Here is a 27,155-nt window from a genome sequence, read left to right as displayed (position 1 = left end):
CACTACCACTTTAGTCCACATGGGACACCAGAACCAACACTACCACTTTAGTCCACAGGGGGCACCAGAACCAACACTACCACTTTAGTCCACAGGGGCACCAGAACCAACACTACCACTTTAGTCCACAGGGGGCACCAGAACCAACACTACCACTTTAGTCCACAGGGGGCGCCAGAACCAACACTACCACTTTAGTCCACAGGGGGCACCAGAACCAACACTACCACTTTAGTCCACAGGGGGCGCCAGAACCAACACGGGAAAGGACGTTCCTTTTAGCAACTTTAATAAGGTGAGTTTAAGTGACAGACAGTTTTCAAGATTTTATATATAATTTCATCTTCTTCCAGGATGATTTATCTCGTTTTAAAGACCTTTGAGAAGCCCTCCACACATTTTCTTTTGAGATATTTCCTGAAGAAGAAAAGAGGAGACTTCCTGTTGACTGCAGTGTTTGTTCTTCTCTGTTCTGAACATCCGGAATGTTCTGAAGTTTGAGTAAAAAGAGACAAGTGGTTCCCGCCTGTTGATCGCGTGACCTTTGACCTTCTATGGCCAACTCACAGGTTGTTTGTGATCAATAAAACCGACTTGTCTTAAATGAAATGACTTGTGTTGTTTCAGAGGCTCAAACACGAATAAACAACAACAGGACGTTACGCAATAAGAAAAATTAAAATAAATGAAAAGATAAATAAACAGATTTGTGTGTGTGTGTGTGTGTGTGCGTGTGTGTGTGTGTGCGTGTGTGTGTGTGTGTGTGTTCAGCTCTGCGGTGACGTCTTACGGCTCTCCCTCAGGATGCCGTCCAGGCCGTTGAGCTGGCGGAGGAAACCCCGGTTGGGGATGACGCCTCGGTGGTCCTTCACGGTTTTGATGGCCTCCACCAGCGTCAGGTTCTGCCGGATCATGAGGTAGGCCAGAACCAGCGTGGCGGAGCGGCTCACTCCCACCGCGCAGTGGACCAGAACCTTACCTGCAACACGGAATATGAGCGTTACCTGCTGTGCTTCAGCTATCTAATTATCCATCTATCTATACCCACCCATCCATCCATCCTCCATCCACCCATCCTCCATCCACCCACCCATCCATCCTCCATCCACCCATCCATCCATCCTCCATCCACCCATCCTCCATCCACCCACCCATCCATCCTCCATCCACCCATCCTCCACCCACCCATCCATCCTCCATCCACCCATCCATCCTCCATCCACCCACCCATCCATCCTCCATCCACCCATCCATCCATCCTCCATCCATCCATCCTCCATCCACCCATCCTCCATCCACCCATCCATCCTCCATCCATCCATCCTCCATCCACCCACCCATCCATCCTCCATCCATCCATCCATCCTCCATCCATCCATCCTCCATCCACCCATCCTCCATCCACCCATCCATCCTCCATCCATCCATCCTCCATCCACCCATCCTCCATCCACCCACCCATCATCCTCCATCCACCCACCCATCCATCCTCCATCCACCCATCCTCCATCCACCCACCCATCCATCCATCCTCCATCCACCCATCCTCCATCCACCCACCCATTCATCCTCCATCCACCCATCCATCCTCCATCCATCCATCCTCCATCCACCCATCCTCCATCCATCCATCCTCCATCCACCCACCCATTCATCCTCCATCCATCCACCCATCCTCCATCCATCCATCCTCCATCCACCCATCCTCCATCCACCCACCCATCCATCCTCCATCCATCCATCCATCCTCCATCCATCCATCCTCCATCCACCCATCCTCCATCCACCCATCCATCCTCCATCCATCCATCCTCCATCCACCCATCCTCCATCCACCCACCCATCCATCCTCCATCCACCCATCCTCCATCCACCCACCCATCCATCCTCCATCCACCCATCCATCCTCCATCCACCCATCCATCCTCCATCCATTCATCCTCCATCCACCCACCCATCCTCCATCCACCCATCCATCCATCCTCCATCCACCCATCCATCCTCCATCCATCCATCCACCCACCCATCCTCCATCCATTCTCCATCCAACCATCCATCCTCCACCCATCCATCCTCCATCCACCCATCCATCCTCCATCCACCCATCCATCCTCCACCCATCCATCCATCCTCCACCCACCCATCCTCCATCCACCCACCCATCCATCCATCCTCCATCCACCCATCCTCCATCCACCCACCCATCCATCCTCCATCCACCCATCCATCCTCCATCCACCCATCCATCCTCCATCCATTCATCCTCCATCCACCCATCCATCCTCCACCCATCCATCCTCCATCCACCCACCCATCCTCCATCCATTCTCCATCCAACCATCCATCCTCCACCCATCCATCCTCCATCCACCCATCCATCCTCCATCCATTCATCCTCCATCCACCCATCCATCCTCCACCCATCCATCCTCCATCCACCCATCCATCCTCCATCCACCCATCCATCCATCCTCCATCCACCCATCCATCCTCCATCCATCCATCCACCCACCCATCCGCCATCCATTCTCCATCCAACCATCCATCCTCCACCCATCCATCCTCCATCCACCCATCCATCCTCCACCCATCCATCCTCCACCCATCCATCCATCCTCCACCCATCCATCCTCCATCCACCCATCCATCCTCCATCCATCCATCCATCCTCCATCCACCCATCCATCCTCCATCCACCCATCCTCCATCCACCCATCCATCCTCCATCCATCCATCCTCCATCCACCAATCCATCCATCCTCCATCCATCCATCCTCCATCCTCCATCCATCCATCCTCCATCCATCGTGAGTGTTCTGATCCGTTGCTCAACATGAAGTTCTAAATCTCCACCCACTCAGACTCACCTCCACTCGTGAGCGCTTTGTGGATGAACTCGGCCGCCGGGTAGAAGTTGACGCTCATGTCGAAGGTCGGCGAGTCGTGGGCCTCGATGCCGTGGTAGGTGACGCTCATCCCGGCGTAGTTCTCGGCTCCGCCGCGCCACTTGCTCTGCGCACAGTTGAGGATGTGAGTGATGCCCAGTTTGGCGAGCTCACGGCGATCTGACGCGATGTCTCTGAGAAGAAGAAGAAGAAGAAGAAGAAGAAGAGCCAGGTATCAATCAGGTTGTCTCCATGAGTCAGTGTGATTCATATCATGTGTTAAAGCTGCATTCTCTCTACTGACCACCAGGGGGCGACTCCTCTGGTTGTATAGAAGTCTATGCTTCATGTGTTAAAGCTGCATTCTCTCTACTGACCACCAGGGGGCGACTCCTCTGGTTGTATAGAAGTCTATGCTTCATGTGTTAAAGCTGCATTCTCTCTCCTGACCACCAGTGGGCGACTCCTCTGGTTGTATAGAAGTATATGCTATATGTGTTAAAGCTGCATTCTCTCTACTGACCACCAGGGGACGACTCCTCTGGTTGTATAGAAGTCTATGCTTCATGTGTTAAAGCTGCATTCTCTCTCCTGACCACCAGTGGGCGACTCCTCTGGTTGTATAGAAGTATATGCTATATGTGTTAAAGCTGCATTCTCTCCACTGACCACCAGGGGGCGACTCCTCTGGTTGTATAGAAGTCTATGCTTCATGTGTTGCATTATTATTATTGATCCACATGATTGATGCACATTGCTTGCTTTCACTCTCATTCGCTGCATTCATTCATGCATTTTTATAAAGAGCCATTTTATACTTATTTTACAGATTCCAAACAACACTAAATATACTAAATGTGTTGTAATATAATGTTACAGATCAAACTATCCTTTGTTATATTAAATAATTAAGAAGAGCTCCATCTTTAGCTGCAACATTAAAGTGATGAACACATGAATGCATCACTAATAATAAGTAATTCTGCACCAGCAGTACTTTTACTTTTAGTACTTAAAGTACAGAGTGAGTACTCGCAGCAGAGTACTTGTACACCGTAGTACCAGGTGAGGGGTCACTCACTGGTCCCCGATGTAGAGCCGCGGCCACACTTCGTCCGCGTGGTTGCAGGCGGTCTTTCCGGTGCACAGGAGCCGCTCCAGCTCGGACACCGTCAGCGTCGGGGAGGCGCGCCCCCCGGAGTCCTTTCGGTTCGGGGACCGGGAGAACCGGGACATGAACGCCATTCAGTCTTTAGAGGACAAAGATAAAAACCCGATGAACAATAACACACCGAGAAGTCCGGAGGGGAATCAAACCGGATCAATAATAATAATGCATCATGAGGATGAGATCATGGCAACATGTTTATTATTAACCTGTGGCTTTATTTTGGTGAATCCTCTAAAATGTGAAATGAACGCGCGCGTGGTTCCCCTCCATGTTGTTGTTTGTGTTTACCTGAGTGTTGTTGTGGTCCGCGTCTCAGTGCTGCTGCTCCGCGGCCATGTTGACTCATGTGTGGGAGGATGGAGGAGATGCTGCTCCTCCACCAGCAGCAGCAGACATCTTCTCTCAGCCGCCTTCTTCTTCAACAAGTCCTCGTCGACACGCACGTGACTCCACGGACCCCCGGGGTTAAAGCCACGTGCATGCTCCTGTGTGTGTGTGCGTGCGTGCATAAATATAGTGTGTTGTTGTTATGTTTCAGTTCTGCTGAACATTATCGTGTTTTCTTTTTAATTGTTATATTTAATTGTTAATGAGGGACCGATGTGACGTTTTCTCTGGTGGCGTTTTGTCGCCACCTTGCGGTCAAATGAGGGAAATCAGGGAGAGAAATAAAAACAATCTCACGTTGAGGTCCATTCTGCAAATATGGAGGAGGAAGTATTCAGATCTTAAAGATCTTAAAGTACTGTTACACACACACTGGGAAAATACCCCGTCGCAAGGAGAAATCCTGCAGTCAAAGTATTACAAATGTGACTATTATATATTCTATCGATAGTTTGTATTATTATTATTATTATTATTATTATTATTATTATTATTATTATTATTATATAGTTGGTTGAGCTGGAGCTCATTTAAAATCTTAACTAATGATTATTTGATATTATGGATTCATCTGCTGATAACTTATACATTTAATTATATTACAATTATAACTGTGTTTTTTTTATATTGGCAAATGTTTTTGCCTGAAAAATGACAAACAAACAGTTTATAATTTTTTCTTCCATAAGCTATTAATATGTTTTATATGGATACATATTTTTTTTAAATTAATAAAGCTGTAAGTTTAAAAATACAATATTTTCCCAGCAAAGTGGATTTAAAGTGGAATTAAAAAAAAAAAAAAGTCCTAATTTTATTTTATTTTGTTTTGTTTTATATTATTTGTTTTATTTTATTTTATTTTATATTATTTTATTTTTAACATTGAGCGAAAAAAAACGGGGAAAAACGGAGCTTCAGAGGAGGCACCTGAAGGCGACATGACGTAGAATTCCTGCGACGCACGTGTGAGCGCAGAGAGGAGCAGAGATGGCTGCGGAGAGGCTTCAGTTTCACGAGATGGGCCTCGACGACCGTCTGCTAAAGGTAACGAGCCGGCTGACAGCGGCAGAGGACGATTATTAACGTGTCGACGGGTTAAAACCGGAGAACAGTGACGTAAATACTCGTCTCGCGTGTCGTGAACTAACACACAGAAGTGTCGTGAATGTACACGTGAAGCTACTTTACGATAAACAACCTTGTTTTTTTAAATTTATTTTCACAGTGGAGATTATATCTTTATATCATTTAAACCTTTTGTTTTCATTCTACTGCGAGTAAAAGAAAAATAATTTGAATTAAAAAGTACAATATTGACTTCTTGAGTTGTAGTACAGTAGAAGCATAAACTAGCATAACATGGAAGTACAAGTACACGTATGTAAAAGTTTTCTAAATGCAGTATTTGACTCCTTGTACTTGTTAACATTACACGTACTTATTAATCGTACTAAAGTAACATTTACTCCATAGTATTTATACAAGGTGAGGAAGTAACATTTAATTTATTTACTGTGCATCTTTAAAAGAATAATACAAAAACATTGTAATTAGCAGTACTGACATGTGTTTATATTTATATTTTAATATTGTGCTCTCTCCCCGTGGTTGTGGTGCAGGCGGTTGCAGACCTGGGTTGGTCCCACCCCACCCTGATCCAGGAGAAGGCCATCCCTCTGGCCCTGGAGGGGAAAGACCTCCTGGCTCGAGCTCGGACCGGATCCGGGAAGACCGCCGCCTACGCGATCCCCATCATCCAGCGCGTCCTGGCCTCCAAGCAGGTGAGAGGGGCTCAAAAAAAAGACCTCAGGTCGACCAGCGGGTCTGCGTCCTCTCCACCGCTCACTCTTTGTTTGTTTGTTGTCTTCAGAGCGTTCGTGAGCAGGATGTCAGAGCGCTGGTTCTGGTTCCAACCAAAGAACTGGGTCAGCAGGTCCAGACCATGATAAGACAGTTAACGGCGTTCTGCTCCAGAGACGTCCGCGTGGCCGACATCACCGGGAAAGCTGACCTGTCTGCACAGAGGTCAGTCAACGTATATATTTATAAATGAATTTAAAAATGTGTATATATATATATATATATTGATGTTGTTGTGTTTGAACAGGCCCGTCCTGATGGAGAAGCCCGACGTGGTCGTTGGGACGCCGTCCCGCATCCTCGCCCACCTCACCGCCCATAACCTGGTGCTGAATTCGTCCCTGGAGATGCTGGTGGTGGACGAGGCCGACCTGCTCTTCTCTTTCGGCTTCGAGGCCGACCTGAAGAGCCTGTTGTGGTAAAAGTTCACACCCCCTGGTGGTCAGGAGAGAGAATGCAGCTTTAACACATGAAGCACAGACTTCTATACAACCAGAGAAGTCGCCCCCTGGTGGTCAGGAGAGAGAATGCAGTTTTAACACATGAAGCATAGACTTCTATACAACCAGAGGAGTCGCCCCCTGGTGGTCAGGAGAGAGAATGCAGCTTTAACACATGAAGCATAGACTTCTATACAACCAGAGGAGTCTTCCCCTGGTGGTCAGGAGAGAGAATGCAGCTTTAATACATGAAGCACAGACTTCTATACAACCAGAGGAGTCGCCCCCTGGTGGTCAGGAGAGAGAATGCAGCTTTAACACATGAAGCACAGACTTCTATACAACCAGAGGAGTCGCCCCCTGGTGGTCAGGAGAGAGAATGCAGCTTTAACACATGAAGCATAGACTTCTATACAACCAGAGGAGTCTTCCCCTGGTGGTCAGGAGAGAGAATGCAGATTTAACACGTGAAGCACAGACTTCTATACAACCAGAGGAGTCTTCCCCTGGTGGTCAGGAGAGAGAATGCAGCTTTAACACGTGAAGCATTTGCCAGTAAATTGAAGCTTTCTGTCGTGTTTTTCAGTCATTTGCCGAAGATCTACCAGTCGTTCCTGATGTCGGCCACGTTGACCGAGGACGTTCAGGCCCTGAAGGAGCTGCTGCTGCACAACCCCGTACTGTCTCTTTAAGAACGTTTTTAAGATCGTCAACCCGCGTCGCTCGGCTCCGGCTCCGTCCTCACACATGTGTCCGTTGTCCTCCTCAAGGTGATCCTGAAGCTTCAGGGCTCTCAGCTGCCGGACAGCAGCCAGCTGCAGCAGTACAGCATCAAGTGCGGAGAGGAGGAGAAGTTCCTGCTCGTCTACACGCTGCTGAAGCTGCGTCTGGTCCGGGGCAAGACGCTGGTCTTCGTGGGCGCGGTGGAGCGGAGCTACCGGCTCAAACTGTTCCTGGAGCAGTTCGGTATTCCCTCCTGCGTGCTCAACTCTGAGCTGCCCGTCCAGTCCAGGTGAGAGAAGAGGGCAGTAGTTTTTACTTGAAGTCACCTGGTCCTGAACCAGTCTCAGTGTAGTCCTGGTCCTCTTTAGACCTCCATCAGTAAATAGATCATCAGAGAGAAGATGGTCTGGTTCTAGAGAGTTCTTCTTAAAGCTCCTCATCGGAGCCACCGGGTCGGATTCTGATGAAACCAGATGACATCATGCAGGTTCACCAGAACCTCCGTCAGAACCAACACTACCACTTTAGTCCACAGGGGGGCTCCAGAACCAACACTACCACTTTAGTCCACAGGGGGGCTCCAGAACCAACACTACCACTTTAGTCCACAGGGGGGCTCCAGAACCAACACTACCACTTTAGTCCACAGGGGGCGCCAGAACCAACACTACCACTTTAGTCCACAGGGGGGCGCCAGAACCAACATTACCACTTTAGTCCACAAGGGGCGCCAGAACCAACATTACCACTTTAGTCCACAGGGGGGCGCCAGAACCAACACTACCACTTTAGTCCACAGGGGGCGCCAGAACCAACACTACCACTTTAGTCCACAGGGAGCACCAGAACCAACACTACCACTTTAAGCCACAGGGGGCACCAGAACCAACACAGCATGAAAGCTCCTCGTAGTAACTTTGTCCATGACATTCAGGTACAACACGTACACTAATACTCTCGGTTCTGCAGGTGTCACATCATCACTCAGTTCAACCAGGGCTTCTACGACTACATCATCGCCACCGACGAGGAGAGCCTGGCCGACCCCGCCGCCGCACTGCAGGCGGCGGGCAAAGGGAAGAAGAAGAAGAAGAAGAAGGGCACGGAGAGAGGAGGAAGAGGAGGAAAGTGAGTTTGTATTTCACTGTTTTAAAGGGAAAGTCGTGATGTTTGTACTTCTACACAGAGTGTTACTACACTAGACCTCAATGGCCCCCGCAGCTCTTTGGTGACGTGTGAATTCTGTTTTTAAAGGACGAAGGACAAAGAGTACGGCGTCTCCAGAGGCGTCGACTTCCAAAACGTCGCCAATGTCGTCAACTTTGACTTCCCGTTAACCGCAGAGTCGTATATTCACCGAGTGGGAAGGTGAGTGTGTGTGTGTGTGTGTGTGTGGGAGGGAGGGAGGGAGGGGGGCACGCAATTACAAACTATTTTGTGTGTGTGTATATACATATTTTTTAATCTATATATATTTATTTAATTTGTTTTGTAGAACGGCGAGAGCAGACAACCCCGGCACCGCTCTGTCTTTCATCGCTCCCACTGAGCACAGTTTGCTGGAGGAGGTGGAGGAGGCGCTCACAGGAGGTGAAGTATTTATTTATTTAGATAGATAGATATTTTTTTAAATTTTTTTTATATATATATATTTATTTAGATGTTTATATATATTTTATTTATTTATTTAGATGTTTATATATATATATATATATATATATATTTATTTAGATGGATAGATATATTTTATTTATTTATATTTACTAAGATATATATATTTATTTAGATGGATAGATATATTTTATTTATATTTACTAAGATATATATATATATATATATATATATATATATATATATATTTTACAACAAGTTGATGAGTTAAATCGTCCATCCGTCTTTATTTAGTCTGATTTGGACATTTCCTCACAGTGCACAAATTAGCCTTTTTTATTACATATAATCTGTCGTGTTTTTAACGATGTTCCTGACCTGTGAGCAAGGCACCAGAGCGATCCATGTTCACGTCTTCACGTGAAATGTCCGTTGCTTCTAGATAACGCCGGCACGGGTCTGAAACCGTACGAGTTCAAGATGGAGGAGATCGAAGGCTTCCGGTACCGATGCAGGGTGAGTGTTCACGCTATTAAAAAAAACACGTGACGACGATGATGATGATGATGATGATGAGGCGGCCATCATCCTCTTTGCGTGCAGGACGCCATGCGCTCGGTGACCAAGCAGGCGGTGAAGGAGGCCAGACTGAAGGAGATCAAACAGGAGCTGCTCAACTCGGAGAAGCTGAAGGTGAGTCGCTCCTTTAAACCCGGTGTGTGTGTGTGTGTGTGTGCGTGCGTGTGCATTTTGTGATTGTGTCTCATCTGCTGTCGCTCAGACGTATTTCGAGGACAACCCCCGGGACCTTCAGCTGCTCCGACACGACAAAGACCTCCACCCGGCCGTCGTGAAACCTCACCTGAGGAACGTCCCCGAGTACCTCAGTAAGAGTAGAAGTAGACGTCCTCGTCATGCAGGATCGTATATATATTTAATTATCTGAACCCGCAAAGGAATTAAAGCTGTCGCATATACGATATTTGCTTCCAGAATGTAGCGGTGTAAAACTGACCTTTTTTTTTTTTTTTTTTTACGTAAAGAGACGTCCGTCATTCGTAACTCGTCTTCTTCACTTTCCTTCAGTTCCGGAGACGCTGAAGGGCGTCGCGAATCCGCTGTCGAACCGGAGGAGGAGGAAGAAGCTGCTCAAACCGAAACCAGAGGGAGTCGTGAAGAGCAGCTTCAAGGTGAGAGAACTACACTGAAAAGGGGTCCCTGAAGGTCCCACGAGAGTTCAAACGAGGCCCTGCAGTGCAAAGGGTTTAGTGGTTCTGGAGTCAAACGATAAGAAATACAATTTAAATAAATTATAATATATTGAAGAGAATTTGAATATAATTCTGCTTTAATACATATATCGTTGGTTGCTTCTGTTATTTATCATATTACGAAAATCAGTCCCGTCTGGCGTTTATGTCTGGGCCAATCGGCTTCCTGTGAGGCTCTGGGGGCGTGGCTTAAGTGATGACAACAACAACAATAGTGGCTCCAAGAGAGGTTAGCGTAGCTGCTGTAATAGCATCAGGTCTATCAGAAATGGAGTTTTTCTTGATGGGGAAAGATTTAGTAAGAGATTGATTGACAGACGGTTCATCCAATTACCTGCCAATTGTTTTAGTGCCCGCCCCTTTTCCAAACAGCTTCCAATGAGGTTTTCTCAGATGTTTCTGTGGCGCAAACCTTTAAAATAACTTTTTGAAAGTCTGATGAGATTAAACACCAGCTGCTGCATCTCATCATCAACCAAACCTCAAACACAAAATAATAATAATAATATTTTCTGGTTGTCTGTCTGTCGTTTCTTTACACCTAGAGCTGAATATCTCTGGGAGACGTTTTCTGACTTTATAGACTGTTAGTTGAAATAATCATCAGCCCTCTTATGTAACTCGTCCGGTCTGCTTCAGAGAATAAAGTCTGAAGTGCATATTTTAAAACGTAAATGTTTGAGATGCGTCCGAGAGTCGTAACAACGGGTTTGGTTCCCCCTCTTGCAGAAGAACATCCCAGGGAAGAACCCTCTGAGGAGTTTCCGATACAGCGGAGCGAGGAACCAGAAAGGCAAAGCGGGCCAGTCGTAGCTGCAGAACACCCGGAAACGAGCATCCGGTCCTGGACCTCTGAACCAGACTTTCCACCCGCAGCTCGGTTCCGTCTCTCCAACGGGAACCGGACTCTGGACTCTGGACCTTTTGAAAACAAGAGGCGAAATGCAAGAAACGTCAGTTTGAAGTTGCAAATCCAAACGTACAGTATCTGTATTCATCTTACGTCTGTTGTGGTAACGTTGAAAATGTTTGTTTAAAATAAAGTGATTTTCTTCTCAAACCGTGGAGGTTTTTGTGTGTTGTAGTCGAGGAGTCGCCCCCTGGTGGTCAGGAGAGAGAATGCAGCTTTAATACATGAAGCATAGACTTCTATACAACCAGAGGAGTCACCCCCTGGTGGTCAGGAGAGAGAATGCAGCTTTAACACATGAAGCATAGACTTCTATACAACCAGAGGAGTCGCCCCCTGGTGGTCAGTAGAGAGAATGCAGCTTTAACACATGAAGCATAGACTTCTATACAACCAGAGGAGTCGCCCCCTGGTGGTCAGGAGAGAGAATGCAGCTTTAACACATGAAGCATAGACTTCTATACAACCAGAGGAGTCGCCCCCTGGTGGTCAGGAGAGAGAATGCAGCTTTAACAAATAAAGCTTCACTGTTAGTGGTGCTGAAGTAGCCAAAATAGTTCATAATTGCTACTTTTTTTTCTGTCTGATCAATAATCTCTTTAACAAAGCCAAATAATACACAGACAAAGGTCATTTTAGAAAAACTCTTTTAATTAAATGCATTCGGCAGTCCATCAAATCAGTTTAACTGAGGCCAGCAATCGCACTGTGAAGCCATATGAAGAATCATAAAGATATACATACATTTGTAATGCAGGAGTAGCTAATAATATCACGTTTGTGTGGTAACATGCTGTGTATTGTTTTATTGAGCCAACTCGCGTCCGTATAGTCTCTGCTCAGCAGAAGCTTTTTTTAAAATTCCAGATCAATTCTCTGTGAAGGATCTTCACTCGTGGATGTTCCCTTAAACAACGACAACGACGTTTACACGCACACTCATATATTCCACTTTCAGAATATGAGACGTACTGGTGTGTGTGTGTGTGTCCTGCAGCTTCTAGCATCATTCTCTGGACACGTTTACACAAGTCGACTTCCTGTTGACCAGCAGCTCTGCGCGTTGAACACAAAGCAGCCAGCCAACAGTTAGCTGGAGTAGAGATGCGCGGCCAGAAGAGAAGCGGCTCCCGATGTTCCTCATATTTTGCGTTTGGGCATCGAACCTTTCGACGGCGTCGACATGGGACTCTCTGGTGATGAAGGCGAGTCGCGGGGTCGTGTTCGGGTTAATTGGAATATGAACGATCGCGTGTAAATGGGAATATTTGTGGAATATTCGCTTTCGTTCTCCGTGTAAAGAGATTATTAGGAATATTGTCTTTTTCAGATTAACGGCAGAAAAAACAGAATATTTGGTTTGTGTAAACGTGGTCAATGTTTACCCGACAAGTTGAAACTCTTGAGAACTAAATAGTGAACCTGTGTGTCGCGTGTTTCCTTTTTAAAGCCGAAGTGGATCCTGAAGGTCTTAGAGAGATCAATCGATCGTGTATTCGAAGGGATCGTCCTGCGTGGGCACCAAGTCGAAGGCGACGCTGTCGAACGGGTTCTCCGTCACCCAACCGTCCTCCGGGAACCAGGAGTCGTACCAGGAAGTGGTTCTCTCGGTCTCGGGTATTGGCGTGGGGGCTGCTGTTGTTGTTGCTGCTGCTGTTGTTGTTGTTGCTGCTGTTGTTGTTGTGGTGGTGGTTGTTGTAGTCGGAGCGGTGCTAAGACCGGCTCTTAGTCTCTGCTGACGCAGCCGGCGTAGACGCATGATCCGGAGCCTCCTGAGTCGCTCCGCCCTCTGACCGGCGGCGTGACTGTCGACGGTGGTGGCGGGTGCCGCCGCCGGGCGGCTGGCCGCCGTCGTCTTCGGCACGTTGGCTTTGGGCACAAGCCGGATGGGCCTCTTGCCGTGCAGCGCCATGATCTGCTTGATGCGGTCCCAGTTGGACCTGGCCAAGGTGAAGCTGCAGGAGGTGGCTCCGGAGTCGTAGCCCACCATGCACAGTCGGGTCTGAGGGGTGTAGCCGTCGGCTTTGGCCGTCACCCGGAACTCTCCGGGGTTCAGCAGCCGCCAGTAATCGCCGCCTGCGGCTGAAAGGAGTTCGAGAAAACGGTTCGGAGGTGAAATTGTGCACCAAAAAAATTAATTATTGTCAAATACAAAGAATCTTTGTTGGTGTGAACCGACATACCGGTTTTGACGTCATGCCGTATTCCCTCCACGGATATGGTGGCATTAGGTAGCGGAGTTCCCTCCACGTCTCGCACGACACCTTTTATCCCTCGATGGACCTGCACAGGAAACAGTGTTTCAGTTCCAACCTCAGAATAATCTGAATAAGTGCTGCAGACGAGACTTTAAAGCTCCTGCATCTGGAATGACTGGCTGTGGATGGTTTTCATGGTTTAGAGAAGTTACAATGGACTCCAATGCCGACGAGCGCTCACATTGGGGGGAACACCACAACTCCTACAGACCAGGAAAGGGGGCAAACATCCTAAAAACCTCAATAATGCCAATGGCCCCTATTGCAGCCAGAGACGCCATGTAAGAAGTTGACGTAGCCCATTAGTTTATGGACTGGAGAGCTTTAACACACGAAGCATAGACTTCTATACAACCAGAGGAGTCTAGCTCCAGATCTCACTTGTTCGATGAAGGACAGCAGAGACTCGCGGTTGTTCTCCCACTCAAGAGGCAGTTCACTCTCGTGAGGAAACTTGTCACAGCCCAAGAAGACGGACAGCTCGAAGCAGTTGGTGTGCAGGTAGCTGAAGTCGTTCATACCTGAGGAAGAGGAACAGGATGAGCTCACTCACACCTGGTGGTGTCCAAAGGTATCCAGAACTTTCTTCTATAACCTTTCGCTACTTTCCTTCCCTTCACTTACTGCCCACCACTGGATCCCAGCTGGCCCTGTTGGTGATGCCCTGACCCCCAGTGACGTCTTCTCCGTGGCACGAGCCTCGGTAGGTCTCCGTCATGGTCAGGTGGCTGTGGGCGTACGACATGGCCAACCATCGGAACATGGCGTCGTCCGCCGTCTCCCTCAGAGAACCCTCGTTCTGCCGCTGGATGCGAGCCCACGTCTCCTCGTTCATGTCGCCAGTGCCTCTCCAGCGGCGGCTGTCGGTAGACTTGAACGGCGTTAAAAAAAAAAGAAGGTATTTCATGGTTACCATCTGGCCTGTGAGATCGTCGTCTACGCTTCATTTGGTTCTGGGCTCACAGAGATCGACGGCCGCTGCATGTCGAAAGGGTACGCGACCAGTTTTTCTCCTGCTTGCAAATTAGCCCCCAGCACGAAGGGGGTGCGCTCCATCCAGGAAATGATGGACCTCGTCTCCGTGCCGAGCTGAGGGAGCAGGAAGCAGAGGAAAGTTGGATCAGAAGTGGTGAAGGTTTGGAGGATTTCGACCCTCTGAACCACGAGCAGCTTCGGGGCGTTTGGTTGTCTCTGGTGTTTGTAATATAAAGTTCTGCTCCACTAGACGTAGAGCTAGAACACGTCTTTAGTGCAGAATAACAGGTATTATGACATAAATCATAAATAAACGTAATACAAGTTAAAAAAACAACCTATATAAATGAAATCTATATATCCAACATTTTCAAGCGTTACCAATGTCAGAAACAAATAGGATGCTCTACGTGTTTTATACGTTTTGAACTATTCTCTCGTCTTGTCTCCTCTTCTCTCTCTGTTCACTTCCTGAAGTTCAGAGTTTCTCTGATTTGTTGTCACGTGACCGTCGGTCTCAGATGAATCAATCATGACGTCATAGTTTCACTGAGGAGCTCAGAATTTAATGTTTTTTACAGAATCTGATTAAAGTAAAACGGTTCATTTGGGCCGAAATATGAAATAAGGCATTTCTATTTATGGTTTTATCCGATGGAAGCGTTCATCACACATGATGTGTTCAAGGACCGTCAGAAAGATGAAAATCTGACTATAATTTACAGCCTCTTTGTATTTGTGGCGATTGTTTCCAGATGACATGCTTTTTCAATCCCACCGGCGTGTTTTGGGGTTCAGAGGGTTTTTAAAAAATTTCAAAAACTCACAGAGCCATTGAGGAAGTTTTCTGCGAGGGGGATGTGGTGATTGGGCACGATGCGAGGGACCCAGCCTCGGTCCTCGGCTCCCCACAGGATGCTGTTGAGGTCCGGGAAGTTCTGGAAGATGTCGTAACCTTCTTCGGTCCAGTGGCCCAGAGCCCAGTTCCCCATCTCCGAGCCCTGGAGGACAAGAAGGAGGGCCACGTCAAAGTGGTCGGACTCGGAGGACGTTCCAGATGAGAAAACGCGATGCGGTGCCGTCTGTCTGCTGCCCCACATGCTAGAAAACGCCTGAAGCTTAATTTATACTGACGCTTGGTCGTGCACGGACATTTTGTTTTTAGATGCTTTAGAAACAGGGGGTTTGAAAAATCTTATTTTAAAGCCAAATTAAATAGTTTACAGGATATTCAACACATGTAATACTTGACTTCAATAAAGACGATAAAGTAGTCCATGAATATGAGGTATGACTTAATTACAATTCCTCCTCGGCTTTGCAGAGGCTGGTTTGTGTTGTTTTGCCGGTTATATTTGTCGTCTTCTTCACAGTTTGGTTTGTGCGCCCTCTGGTGTTTTCGGAGAGTAATGCAACGGCGCTAGCGGCGAGAAGCGCGAGCACAAACTCGACTCGAGTCTTCAAGACAGTTAGGTGAGCGCTGCGCCCCGTCCTACCATCTCGTAGGCCAGCTCGTAAGCGTCGGGGTTCAGCGAAGGCACCAGGTGTATCCTCACTCCGTCCACCAGGCGGCGCACTCTGGGGTTGTCGTCTTTGTACTCCTTGCACAGAAACTGCATCAGCAGGAGGAGCAGCTCTCGACCCAGCGCCTCGTTGCCGTGGAGACCGGCCGTGTACCGAAATTCAGGCTCACCTGGTGGCAGCGGAGGGGCAGGGGGGGGGAGACAGAAGAAACCGTAATATCACACATGAGGACCGGCGTCCGTTTGACGGTTCTTTAGCCGCCCGTCTGTCTCGTACCCGTCTCGTGGTCTCCGGGGTTGTCGGAGATCTCCATGGCGTACATCTTCAGGCCCTGAGAGCTTTTACCGACGTTGTAGATCCTGGTGATGTTGGGACACTCTTCGTTTATCACCTTCATCATCTGCAAGAGAAAACAAACAAAAAAAAACGGTTGAAAAAAACAAAACAAGATGGCGACGGCCTTATCGCCCCAAACTCGAGGCTTCATAACTCCCAATCAGTCATGAAGACTACGCCCACTCCTTATATGGCGGTCACACCTGTCTCATCTCCTTGTAGTTGTGGTGTCGGAAGTCCAGGTCGTCCGACGGGTTGACTTCATTCTCACTGCGGTAGCTGCCTGAAAGAAGCAACGTGCTTTTGCTGTTAACGCCGTTTCTTTAAAAAATATGGGAAATAACCAAATTGCAAAGTAAGTAAAGTTATCAGATACTTGTACTGTAGTGCAAAGTACACCGTTTGCCTTTGATATGTAGTAGAGGAGAAGTAGAAAGTAACCATTGTTTCGTAACCATTACAGCGTTACCGAATTCCGTGAACTGATTTTTTATATTTTTATAAAAACACCAGAAGATTTGTATGTAAGTACTGTGCTGCAGTAAATGTACTCAGTGACTTCACACCGCCGGGAAATGGTGGAAAGTCGGGGGTTATGAAGTTCGTGTTGTGAAATAGACTTTTCTTTGGCAGACAGTTGGGTTTTCCCCTCCAGTGGAGGATTACATATTCCTGTAAAGAATGAAGCTCTTGAGAAGGACCCCCGAGCTGAAGGAGGTGAGGTTGCTGTGAACTCACTGGGGAGTTGACAGGCCAGGATCTCGGCTCGGAGACACAAGCTGCCGTTCCAGCTCTGGGGCAGGATGCGGATGTAGCGCGCCACCACGGGCGCCGAGAACTGGCCCAGCACCGGCGTGTCCTTGTCCACGTTCCCGTAGAACAACTGCAGGAGAGGAGGAACCGTAACGCTGGCATTTGTTTACTCATCGATTGACGGGAAAACACAATACAGACAATACATGACGTAGAAGTCATCAATTAACCCGAGCTGCATGGACTGCGGGAGGAACCCGGAGAACCCGGAGAGAACCCACGAGGAGAACATGCAAACTCCATCATTTACTAACATTTTTATAAATGATCTCATTAATCATCTACAAGTCCTTAGTAATTGGTTTGGAATAAATATTACTTCATTTACAAATGGGGAATACATAATTTATAAAGTATGAAAACCCAATCATGAAATGCATTATATTCAAGCTTATTAATAAAGATGAACACATTTATAACTGTGTATGAATTGCATACTAATGAGTTCATTAAGGGTTGAATTAAGGGTTTACTCACACTTAACTAATGCTAAACAGCGTGTAGTTGTTATAAAGTGTAAATAAGTCAAATGAGTTCTACGTGGTAACCTGTCCGTTGTAAGATGACGTTGCTTATCGATTCATTTCCACTCACCCACTCAGCGTAGCCGTCGTGAAGCGTCGTCCAGTCCCGGCTGTCGTTGCTGAAGGCCACGAAGTACGAGGACACGAAGTCCTCCCTAAGGAGAAAAGAGAGGATTCATTATTACGTCTTCTTTATTGTTTTCGACCCGATGTCTCTTTGCTTCCGTAATCCTGCAAATTTCCCCTCTGCGACGTGGGACGAATAAACGATTATCTTTAGTCATCTCATCTTATTTTAATCTTAATTTGAACAATTCCTGCTCGGCATCGAACAGCCGACGGACTCAGTTAGAGACCGGCCGCTGAACAAAGAGCAGAGTTTGACGGCCGGAGAGGCGGATGTTTCCGTCGGGAGGAGGTGGAGACCAAAAACAGGAGGTGGAGACCAAAAACAGGAGGTGGAGACCAAAAACAGGAGGTGGAGACCAAAAACAGAGCAAAAAGAGGGAGAATATTGTACTTGGATTCATCGAGGCTCCTCCATGAACAATCACGTCGCTCTCACCGAACGGCAAACGAAGGACGCTGCCGAGTTTCATTTCACAGTAACAACGTGAATTTAAATGACGCTCGAGAAGCCTCGAATGCTTCATAATGCTGCTTGAACCATCTTGTTTCTTGGATGTGTAATTATGAAACTGTCCGCCAACAAATTTACTTTACAAAGTGATGACAGTTTGCAGCACCCGTCGCGTTATACAGACTCCAGAATAATATTTAATGTTTTCAAAAATCTTTAAATGTATATCTTCGTTGTGTTTTCAGCTTTTGTTATGCTGCCCCCTACTGGCCAAAATAGTTTTTTGATAATTGAAGGCTCCTAGTTTGACTTGAAGATGATTGAAAGGAGGTTGTCAAACATTCAAACATTCCCTAAGACTAAAATATGAGAAAATATCTTCTCCCGTCTCATAATTTTGACTTGAAAACACAATTCTCAGTCCATATTTCCATAAAAGCGTTCACTTAGAGTTTGGACTCACAGTTTCTCCGAGTTCCTTCCCTGAGTGATGACCCCGGTGAACTCCACCTCTCGGCGGGAATCTACCTCGAACCAGTGGTTGCGCTCCTCGGACTCGGCGCACCAGGCGCCGCCGTGCATGTCGTCGTCGTTATCAGAGCCCTGCACGCCAAAAACAAAACCGCATGCTTTTTACACCGCGAGCGGAAAAATTCCAGAGCGGCCCGGACGAAGGTCGAGTCTCTAACCTGCATGTTGAGTCGTCCCCTCGAGGCCGCGAACCCGTGGTGAGACTGGGAGGAAGCCAGCAGCTGGTCGTCCTCCACCCGGTGGGACTCCAGGCCCAGAGGAGGACAGTCTGAGGGGGGGGAGGGTCTATAAACACTCTGATTCACACACACACTCACTGGCTTCCTTCAGGCTGTCACACACACTTCTGTCTTTTTAATGAGACGCAGTGAAAGAAGTATTCACAGCCTTTTACTTAAAGTAGTGATACCACGATGTGGAAATACTCCACGGCAAGTAAAAAGTACTGTATCAAAAGCTTAATGAAGTAAAAGTACAATATTTACCTCTGAGATGTAGTACAGTAAAAAGTACAATAGTTACCTCTGAGATGAAGTACAGTAAAAAGTACAATAGTTACCTCTGAGATGAAGTACAGTAAAAAGTACTATATGTACCTCTTTGGTGTAGTACAGTAAAAAGTACAATAGTTACCTCTGAGATGAAGTACAGTAAAAAGTACTATATGTACCTCTTTGGTGTAGTACAGTAAAAAGTACAATAGTTACCTCTGAGATGAAGTACAGTAACAAGTACAATAGTTACCTCTGAGATGAAGTACAGTAAAAAGTACAATAGTTACCTCTGAGATGAAGTACAGTAACAAGTACAATATGTACCTCTGTAAAAAGTATATGTCCCTCTGAGATGTATAATTATAAAGTAGAGAATATAAATACTCAAAAGTACCTGAACTTTGTATTTAAGTACAATAGTGTGTCTGTTGGTGCTCTTCTTACTCTTGAGCTCCACGGGAACGGAGATCTGCTTCAGCCGCTCCTCTTCCTCGTCCTCCCAACTCTTCCTCAGCCGCTCGGCTGCTCGGCGCGATGAGAAAACAACGTGTCAGAAACCTGGCGCTCCATCCAAACCGCACCGCGCACGTGCACGTGCACGTGCACGTGTTCCCCCGGTGCACATTCATCTAACACACGCACATTCCTCCAGCATGCCTTCAGATCAGTGTGGGTCAAAGGTCACGTCTCAGAGGTCGTTCGTGCAGAAATCAAAGTCGATTGTTTTTTGTGACTTTACGTTGTTGTTGCGTAAGACTTTAAGACTTATTTCCACTTCCTGTCTTGAATTCACCAGCTGGTGTCAGAGCTTTAAATATCATTCTTCCTCCCACCTCAATCCTCCCTCGCACATCTTCTCTTCTCTTATTAAATACTTTAAAGTACTGCTATCTGTTTGTTATTTACCATATTTATCTATTATTTCACTATGTTTATCGTTTTTATTCTATTTTTATTGTTCTAGTGTTTTATTCTATGTTCATTGTTTTTATTATAATGTTATTGTTCTATTGTTTTATTCTATGTTTATTGTTTTTATTATATTTTTATTCTATGTTCATTGTTTTTATTATAATGTTATTGTTCTATTGTTTCATTCTATGTATTGTTTTTATTATATTTTTATTGTTTTTATTATAATGTTATTGTTCTATTGTTTTATTCTATGTTTATTGTTTGTATTACATTTTTATTCTATGTTTATTGTTTTTATTATAATGTTATTGTTCTATTGTTTCATTCTATTTATTGTTTTTATTATATTTTTATTCTATGTTTATTGTTTTTATTATAATGTTATTGTTCTATTGAGTCATTCTATGTATTGTTTTTATTATTTTTGTATTGTTCTATTATTTTATTCTATGTTCATTGTTTTTATTATAATGTTATTGTTCTATTGTTTCATTCTATGTTCATTGTTTTTATTATAATTTTTATTGTTCTATTGTTTTATTCTATGTTTATTGCTTTTATTATGTTTTTATATTTTTATTGTCTATTGTTATTTTCTTTTCATCATATTCAACGTACTTTTTTTTCCTTCTTTTTTTCTTCTCATTTCCATCATTCATAACAAACCACAGAAGAATTAAGGATAAAAGAAAAATCTGGTGTAAATCTATATTTCACTTTTTATGTTTAATTATCTCAATATGTGAATGTTTAAAAACACAAACATATAGTTTTATGTTTTAAAAAGAAAGTCTCATCAATCTGCTAAAATAGCTGCTCGCTGCAGGATTAATCCACACGATTTCCAGACAAAGAATAAATGAATAAAAAACCTTTTTCTGCCTTTTCTTTTCGGGCCATCTCCTCCTCCTCCTCTTGTTTCTCCTCTTGTTTCTTGGAGGCCACTGTGAACGAGAATCAGAAGGACTCTTCTCAATGCAAAGATCAATAACTCGTTTGGTTATCGATAGGAAGTTATCGTGAAGATCGACGTACAGTCCGAGTAATCATACTCTTCATACCAGGGGACGACAAACGGGATGGAGGTGGTTTCCTCTGAAACACAAACAGATGATTACAGACTTTTCTTTGTTACGATGAGCCGTCAGTACGGAAGGATAAGTTAGAAATAATATTCTAGAAGGGACTTTAATTAAAATGACTTCAAAACTTATGTTACGAAATCCAAAATCCAAGCCCTTATCACGATATATTGAAATCATTTGTATATATATATATTCTCCAGCCCTATAGAGATAATATCTCCTTTAGATGTTACTTATTTAATTTTATTTATTCATTTAATTTTATTTATTTAAATTGTTCTCTTCGATACCTTAACGGAGTATATATATTATCCATAATATATACAAATCTAAATCAGGGGTACCTGGTATGTAGATGATGGACTCGGTGGTAGCTTGTTTGTTGTATCGACGACGCATCAGATCTGTGAGGAACACAGCATATAAACTGTATTATTAAAACATTATTACATTATAATTATATTATAACAGAGGTGCATCGTCAGCATAGAGGAAAAAAACAATCTGCATTAACTAAATCTTCTTCTTTGCGTTCCCTCTTTTAGTCTCTTTATTCGCTTGTTGAACACATCTAAATATTCATCGTGCTTCTCTTAAAACCTTTTAAAAAACTGACCTATTTTTTAGCAATGCATGCTGGGTAAATGTGTCCGACTGTGTAGTTGTAATAGTATAAAGTAGCAGAACAAGTAAAGTACAAGTACTTCAAAGTTGTACTTCGGGGTTTTGATGTGTCTCTGCTTCTCTGTCATAAATGACCTCGACTTTATTTTTGTATTTTGTAAGCGAGCTCTAGAAAACCGGTTCGGCGACCCGTCTCACCCAGGTCCGGCTCGATGGGCTCTTCCAGTCCAGGTCCGGTCTCGGGTCGATTCACTGTGAGGATCAAACTTCAACAGTTAAAAACAACTATATGGAGAATATTCTCTGAAAAGCTTGAGTAACGACAACAACACCACGTACACGTGCCCCAGCCCAGTTGGATCAGCAGGCGCTCCTCTTCCTCGTCCAGAGGCGGCCTCTCGGTGACAGGCGTTGCCGCGGGCGTCGCCGCGGTTGTCGCCGCGGTTGTCGCCGCGGTTGTCGCCGCAGTTGGCGCCGCGGTTGTGGTCGTGGCCTGTGGTTTACTGGTGGCTTTGGGCTTCTTGGTGGGTTTTGGTGCTTTGGGTTTTTTGGTGGGCTTCGGGGCTTTTGGCTTCTTGGTGGGTTTGGGGCCTTTCTGCTTCTTGGCTTTGGCTTCCTTCTCTGCGGCTTTCTTTGCTCTGGCTTCAGAGAGGTGAGTCAAGAGACGAGAAACACTCGGTTATCCACGAGGCTTCTTTAAAACATTTTATTGGAGGGTTATATAAAGTTTCATTATCGTCTTTTTGTGGTTCTTAGGGAGGATTTGTTCGGTTGGCCGGTTTGTTTTGGTCCAAAACCAAACAAGAAAGAGTGGGGAGCGTTTCCAAAGGTGTAATGAGCTCCCCAGTTGCTCCTTTTGAAAGGCGATACTGTACATGCATGAAGGAAGAGTTACACAAGAGTTTGATCTGAAGGTCACTTCCTCACTGTAAAATGGGGTATACACTTTCTGAGAGTAAGAAGAGCAGATTGATATTAATCTGTGCTCTTAATACAAAGATATAGTTGGGATGAGGGTATCCTAGCTTAGCATAAATACCTGAAACATTGGTACACAGCTAGCCTGGCTCTGGTTAAAGAGTAAACTCTACCTAGAACCCTCGAGGTGGTTGTACTTCAACAGCTTCGACTGGGGCTGTTCTCTTTCAACAAGCCTTGAAGAACTCTTTCTCCAGAAAAGAGTTCCTCAGGTGAAAAGGGTTCTTAATTGAAACCCTTTGTCTTGTAAAGAACCACCCTCAAAAAAGGGGTTCCTCAGAGGAGATCGTTTCTCATTGGAACCCTTTAGTCTTACAAAGACGCTTTCTTTAAAAACGGGTTCTCCAGAAGCAAATAGTTCTGGGTGGAAGCTCAGACCTCCAAGAAGACCTCTTTTGGAGCCTTTCTTTTCTAAGAGTACCGGCCTTATCTATAAATCGTGATGAGAGAACATCTTTACTGCCATTCATTCCCACATCACCGTATTGTTATCTTGAATACGTAAATCTGCCATTTGATGAGATATAAGTTTAAGTTCATGCAAATACATCTACATGTTAAATTCTTTATAAATGAGACCCAGTAAATGGACTTTGTTGGAGTCCCAGCCTCAGCTTGAGGGACAGAAGGCGACCTCAGAACCTTCAATCGGCTCTGTGTGGCGCTACGCCTCCTCGACTGTCTGATTAAAGACTTTTAGTAGTTGGTTTAAACTACATGGAATATTACAGAGAGCAGATCTCCAGTGTTTTTACTCCACCGTCATTAGACTCAGAAGGCGGCTTGTGTTCTCCACCCAGACGGGTTTCCCCGATGTTCCACTGGTCCTTGAACACAACAACCCCCTCAACTGCCAACCCATTACTCACCCCCGGAGAACCGGACGGCCACTTTTCATGACTGTCGGTGTGCACGGAAATAACCGGAGACGACATGTAACATCTGCTCCAGGTCCAGGGTTCAGACCTCAAGGCTGGTTTTGGTTTCTCAAACTCAAATAGTTTCTTTGTCCAATTCATAACGACGTAATTTACTCTGAATAACTTACACGTTTGTCTTTCAGTATCAAAATCTAATTTAAGAACCACATTTCCATTGAAAAGTTCAGTCTGCACCAAAGTGTTTGTATATTTGACCAAAAGTGACACATTTTGTGCGTTTTTCGACATCCAGCAACATTATGCTCGTTATATCCATACAGTCTTTTCAAAATAAACTTCCGTTTTCCCAGGAAACAACTCAATACGTAGCTAAGTTTGAGAAAAGATTGTGAAATACGTAGTTAAGTTTGTGGAAAAGATCGTGAAATACGTAGTTAAGTTTGGGGAAAAGATCGTGAAATACATAGTTAAGTTTGGGGAAAAGATCGTGAAATATGTAGTTAAGTTTGGGGAAAACATTGTGAAATACATAGTTAAGATTAGGAAATGATCGTGAAATACATTACACAAGTTACGTGAAGGATGAATCAACACTGACTTCTCGTTTCACACGAGCAACAACCAGCGTTCACTGTGGGGGCTTTTAATGTCTTTATACCTCCTGATTGATGAAGTGATAACAATTTAACAACAAAATAATCTTGTCTACAAATGACGGCGCGTTATTGATCGTAGGCATGAATGCTGGACGAGACCAGCCTGATGTAATAATCACCGTGCAGGCTTTCCAATATATAAAAAATGTAAAAACTCTGAAACACTGGAGGTCGTCGTCTGCTGCGTGTGCTTTGGGTTAACTTTCCAGGCGTGTATACAAAAGTTTGACAGCGTTCATGGACTGCAGAAAACCTCAAAATGTGACTGTGAAGCAGAGGCGAGCCTCCTCCGCATAAACAAAGCTTGTTTTGGGGGTCTCTGGTTTAGTTAATTACGGCCCTTTCATCAGCCACACATGAATTGCTCCGACCGCTAAGTCTTGTGGTTTTGCTTCATGCAGCGGAAAAGTTAACATCCAGGCCATCGGAGCTACTGGAAGTGGGCCCTCGTAAATCCCTCCTGCTCCACTTGTGGAAAGAGCGTAGTGGAAATATTTCTCTTTTTCACAAGCGTGTCTCTTCTCCGAGACGTTATCGAGGCACGAAGGGACAAAACAACGGCGGCTGCAGCGTCGGTGCCAAGAAAACGTCAGACCTGCCGACTGCAACGCTTCACGCCTCGTCGTCTCTGAATCACTGAAACGCTTTCGCCGAGTGCACTCGGTGGGGGGGGGCGAACACGCGTTTTCTGGAAGGCCGATTGTCAGAGTGACTCGCACAGAAAGCTGGAGCTCTTGTGTAAGATAAGAGCCGAATGTTTTTCCTGCCTCCAAAGATTGATTGCAGCCTTTCCGGTCTGTGTATCTGGCTGCAGGCTGCGAGAGGACCCGGAGGCCGGGGGGAAAGGTCAAGAGAAAATGTGCAACGTTTACATGCAAACCTCTTCTGAAGTCATACCGTGGCTCCTTCTTACCTGCCTCAATTTCCTCAGGTGTCTTCTTCTTTGGTCTTCTTCTCCTCCTCCTCCACCACTTCGGCGGCGGGCTCGTCCGACATTCGGACGCCGTCCTCCTCCTCGCCCCGTCTCCCGGGCTCCACCAGTCCTCGGGTTTCTCTGGCGTGAATCCGACCTGCTGGGAGTCGGTTCTCCTCCGCGCGCCGGCCAGCGCGCCGCTCAGGGTCAGAGCCGCCCAGACGACCAGCACCTCGACCCTCATTTTTTCTCCAAGTGGGAAAAAAAAACACACACAACGCAGACCGGGAAGAGACGGACCAGACGGATCTACTCCGGACTCACGGCGGTCAACGTCCGACCTGCAGACGCACAGATTCAGCTTCCTGTGGAGGTCTCAGGAGACGTGAAAAGGGGGGGGGGGGGGGGGGGGGGTTGTGTTCTGCAGAGAACAAAAGGATGAGCCAGCGGAGGTCTGGAGAGCTTCCTCCTACCTCTGAAGGCGAGTCAGCGTGGAAAGAGGAAAGGGTTTGTGGGCTGGAGGTTTTAAAGCCTCCTGATCCTGCTGGAGAAGAGTATCTGTCTGGAGTGGATTTTCTCCAGCAGCAGAGCAACACACCTCCCTGCTCCTCCTCCTCCTCCTCCTCCTCCTCACATCTCTCCCTCATGGCCCTTCACCCCCTTTTCCCCTCACCCATCTCCGAGCAGAGGGGAGGAGCATCTGCCACATGTGACATTCCTCCGAGGGAGGAGGAAAGAAAGAGAAAGAAAGAAGGAACTTTAAAGAAAGACCTTTTTTAATCGTTTTATTTGATTCAATGATAGAAAACATCCTTCTGAAGAGGAAAATAGACACCAGGATCGCTGCTTGCCTACAATAACTCATATACAGTGTATTTATATATATATATATATATATATATATATATATATATATATGTGTGTGTATATATATATATATAACAATGTGAACACAATACAGCAACAGTGTTTCCCGTCGTGTTTCTCGTCGTGTTTCTCGTCGTGTTTCTCGTCGTGTTTCTCGTCGTGTTTCCCGTCGTGTTTCTCGTCGTGTTTCCCGTCGTGTTTCTCGTCGTGTTTCTCGTCGTGTTTCTCGTCGTGTTTCTCGTCGTGTTTCTCGTCGTGTTTCCCGTCGTGTTTCCCATCGTGTTTCCCATCGTGTTTCTCGTCGTGTTTCTCGTCGTGTTTCTCGTCGTGTTTCCCATCGTGTTTCTCGTCGTGTTTCCCGTCGTGTTTCCCATCATGTTTCTCGTCGTGTTTCTCGTCGTGTTTCTCGTCGTGTTTCCCGTCGTGTTTCCCATCGTGTTTCTCGTCGTGTTTCGCGTCGTGTTTCCCGTCGTGTTTCTCGTCGTGTTTCTCGTCGTGTTTCTCGTCGTGTTTCTCGTCGTGTTTCCCGTCGTGTTTCTCGTCGTGTTTCCCGTCGTGTTTCTCGTCGTGTTTCTCGTCGTGTTTCTTGACTTTGGAGTCCAATATTCTCTCTGTTTTTGCTCTGTTTTTGGTCTCCACCACCCCCTGAATGAAATATCTGTCTCTTTAGGCCTTTTGCTTCCTGCTGCCACTACAAACCGGGATGCCGCTATCGATTAGCTTTAAAGACGGACTTTAGCCGATTTAGTCGCCGTCGGTCCAGAATCTCGTCGTTAAAAAAAAACGCGGCGAGGATTTTTGTGACGACTCCGAAAGGTTTTAATTTTCAAAAATATCCATGAAATGTTTAAACCCTCCAAATGTTAAAAAGATGTGGGCTTCATGAGGAAGACGTACGTTACGCAACACTCTTTTTCGATTGTGGTCAGCGAAACGTTAG

The 27,155-nt window shown here is 45.8% G+C and overlaps 3 protein-coding genes across 3 annotated transcripts; 1 reads left to right on the top strand and 2 right to left on the bottom strand.

Annotated features, from left to right (window-relative positions):
- Window positions 1-186: 186 nt before the first annotated feature.
- LOC117740399 (dual specificity protein phosphatase 26-like) lies at window positions 187-4,485 on the bottom strand. Its single transcript, XM_034546776.1, has 4 exons — window positions 4,345-4,485; window positions 3,967-4,135; window positions 2,868-3,079; window positions 187-979 (listed from the first exon to the last, which is right to left on the bottom strand). Exons 2-4 carry the CDS (start codon window positions 4,128-4,130, stop codon window positions 768-770), a joined length of 588 nt encoding a protein of 195 aa, XP_034402667.1. The 5' UTR covers window positions 4,131-4,135; window positions 4,345-4,485; the 3' UTR covers window positions 187-767.
- A 904-nt stretch (window positions 4,486-5,389) lies between these two features.
- ddx56 (DEAD (Asp-Glu-Ala-Asp) box helicase 56) lies at window positions 5,390-11,411 on the top strand. The gene is made up of 14 exons (XM_034547635.1): window positions 5,390-5,490; window positions 6,066-6,227; window positions 6,317-6,471; window positions 6,554-6,724; window positions 7,333-7,423; window positions 7,517-7,758; window positions 8,439-8,597; window positions 8,724-8,837; window positions 8,965-9,059; window positions 9,523-9,596; window positions 9,684-9,773; window positions 9,862-9,967; window positions 10,167-10,270; window positions 11,081-11,411. Exons 1-14 carry the CDS (start codon window positions 5,434-5,436, stop codon window positions 11,162-11,164), a joined length of 1,704 nt encoding a protein of 567 aa, XP_034403526.1. The 5' UTR covers window positions 5,390-5,433; the 3' UTR covers window positions 11,165-11,411.
- Window positions 11,412-11,898: 487 nt separating this feature from the next.
- aebp1 (AE binding protein 1) lies at window positions 11,899-25,592 on the bottom strand. The gene is given in 22 exon segments (XM_034546830.1): window positions 11,899-13,343; window positions 13,445-13,544; window positions 13,901-14,040; window positions 14,144-14,390; window positions 14,483-14,608; window positions 15,322-15,495; window positions 15,991-16,187; window positions 16,295-16,418; window positions 16,558-16,637; window positions 17,093-17,237; window positions 17,762-17,846; window positions 18,735-18,874; window positions 18,961-19,070; window positions 19,741-19,818; window positions 21,084-21,155; window positions 21,247-21,306; window positions 21,641-21,700; window positions 22,119-22,172; window positions 22,260-22,562; window positions 25,349-25,383; window positions 25,385-25,529; window positions 25,532-25,592. Coding segments are annotated over 22 exon segments (3,138 nt in total). The 3' UTR covers window positions 11,899-12,741.
- Between the last annotated feature and the right edge of the window lie 1,563 nt (window positions 25,593-27,155).

Source organism: Cyclopterus lumpus, chromosome 12 (assembly GCF_009769545.1).
Source record: "Cyclopterus lumpus isolate fCycLum1 chromosome 12, fCycLum1.pri, whole genome shotgun sequence".
Taxonomy (NCBI): domain Eukaryota; kingdom Metazoa; phylum Chordata; class Actinopteri; order Perciformes; family Cyclopteridae; genus Cyclopterus; species Cyclopterus lumpus.
This window is presented reverse-complemented; position numbering and strand designations above follow the sequence as displayed.

Coding starts and splice junctions, on each gene's coding strand:
- ddx56 (XM_034547635.1), top strand. CDS start 5,434: ATGGCTGCGGAGAGGCTTCAGTTTCACGAGATGGGCCTCGACGACCGT. Junction 6,725..7,332: donor GACCTGAAGAGCCTGTTGTG/GTAAAAGTTCAC, acceptor CGTGTTTTTCAG/TCATTTGCCGAAGATCTACC. Junction 9,597..9,683: donor GCTTCCGGTACCGATGCAGG/GTGAGTGTTCAC, acceptor CTTTGCGTGCAG/GACGCCATGCGCTCGGTGAC.
- LOC117740399 (XM_034546776.1), bottom strand. CDS start 4,130: ATGGCGTTCATGTCCCGGTTCTCCCGGTCCCCGAACCGAAAGGACTCC. Junction 3,080..3,966: donor CGGCTCTACATCGGGGACCA/GTGAGTGACCCC, acceptor TCTTCTTCTCAG/AGACATCGCGTCAGATCGCC. Junction 980..2,867: donor CAAAGCGCTCACGAGTGGAG/GTGAGTCTGAGT, acceptor TCCGTGTTGCAG/GTAAGGTTCTGGTCCACTGC.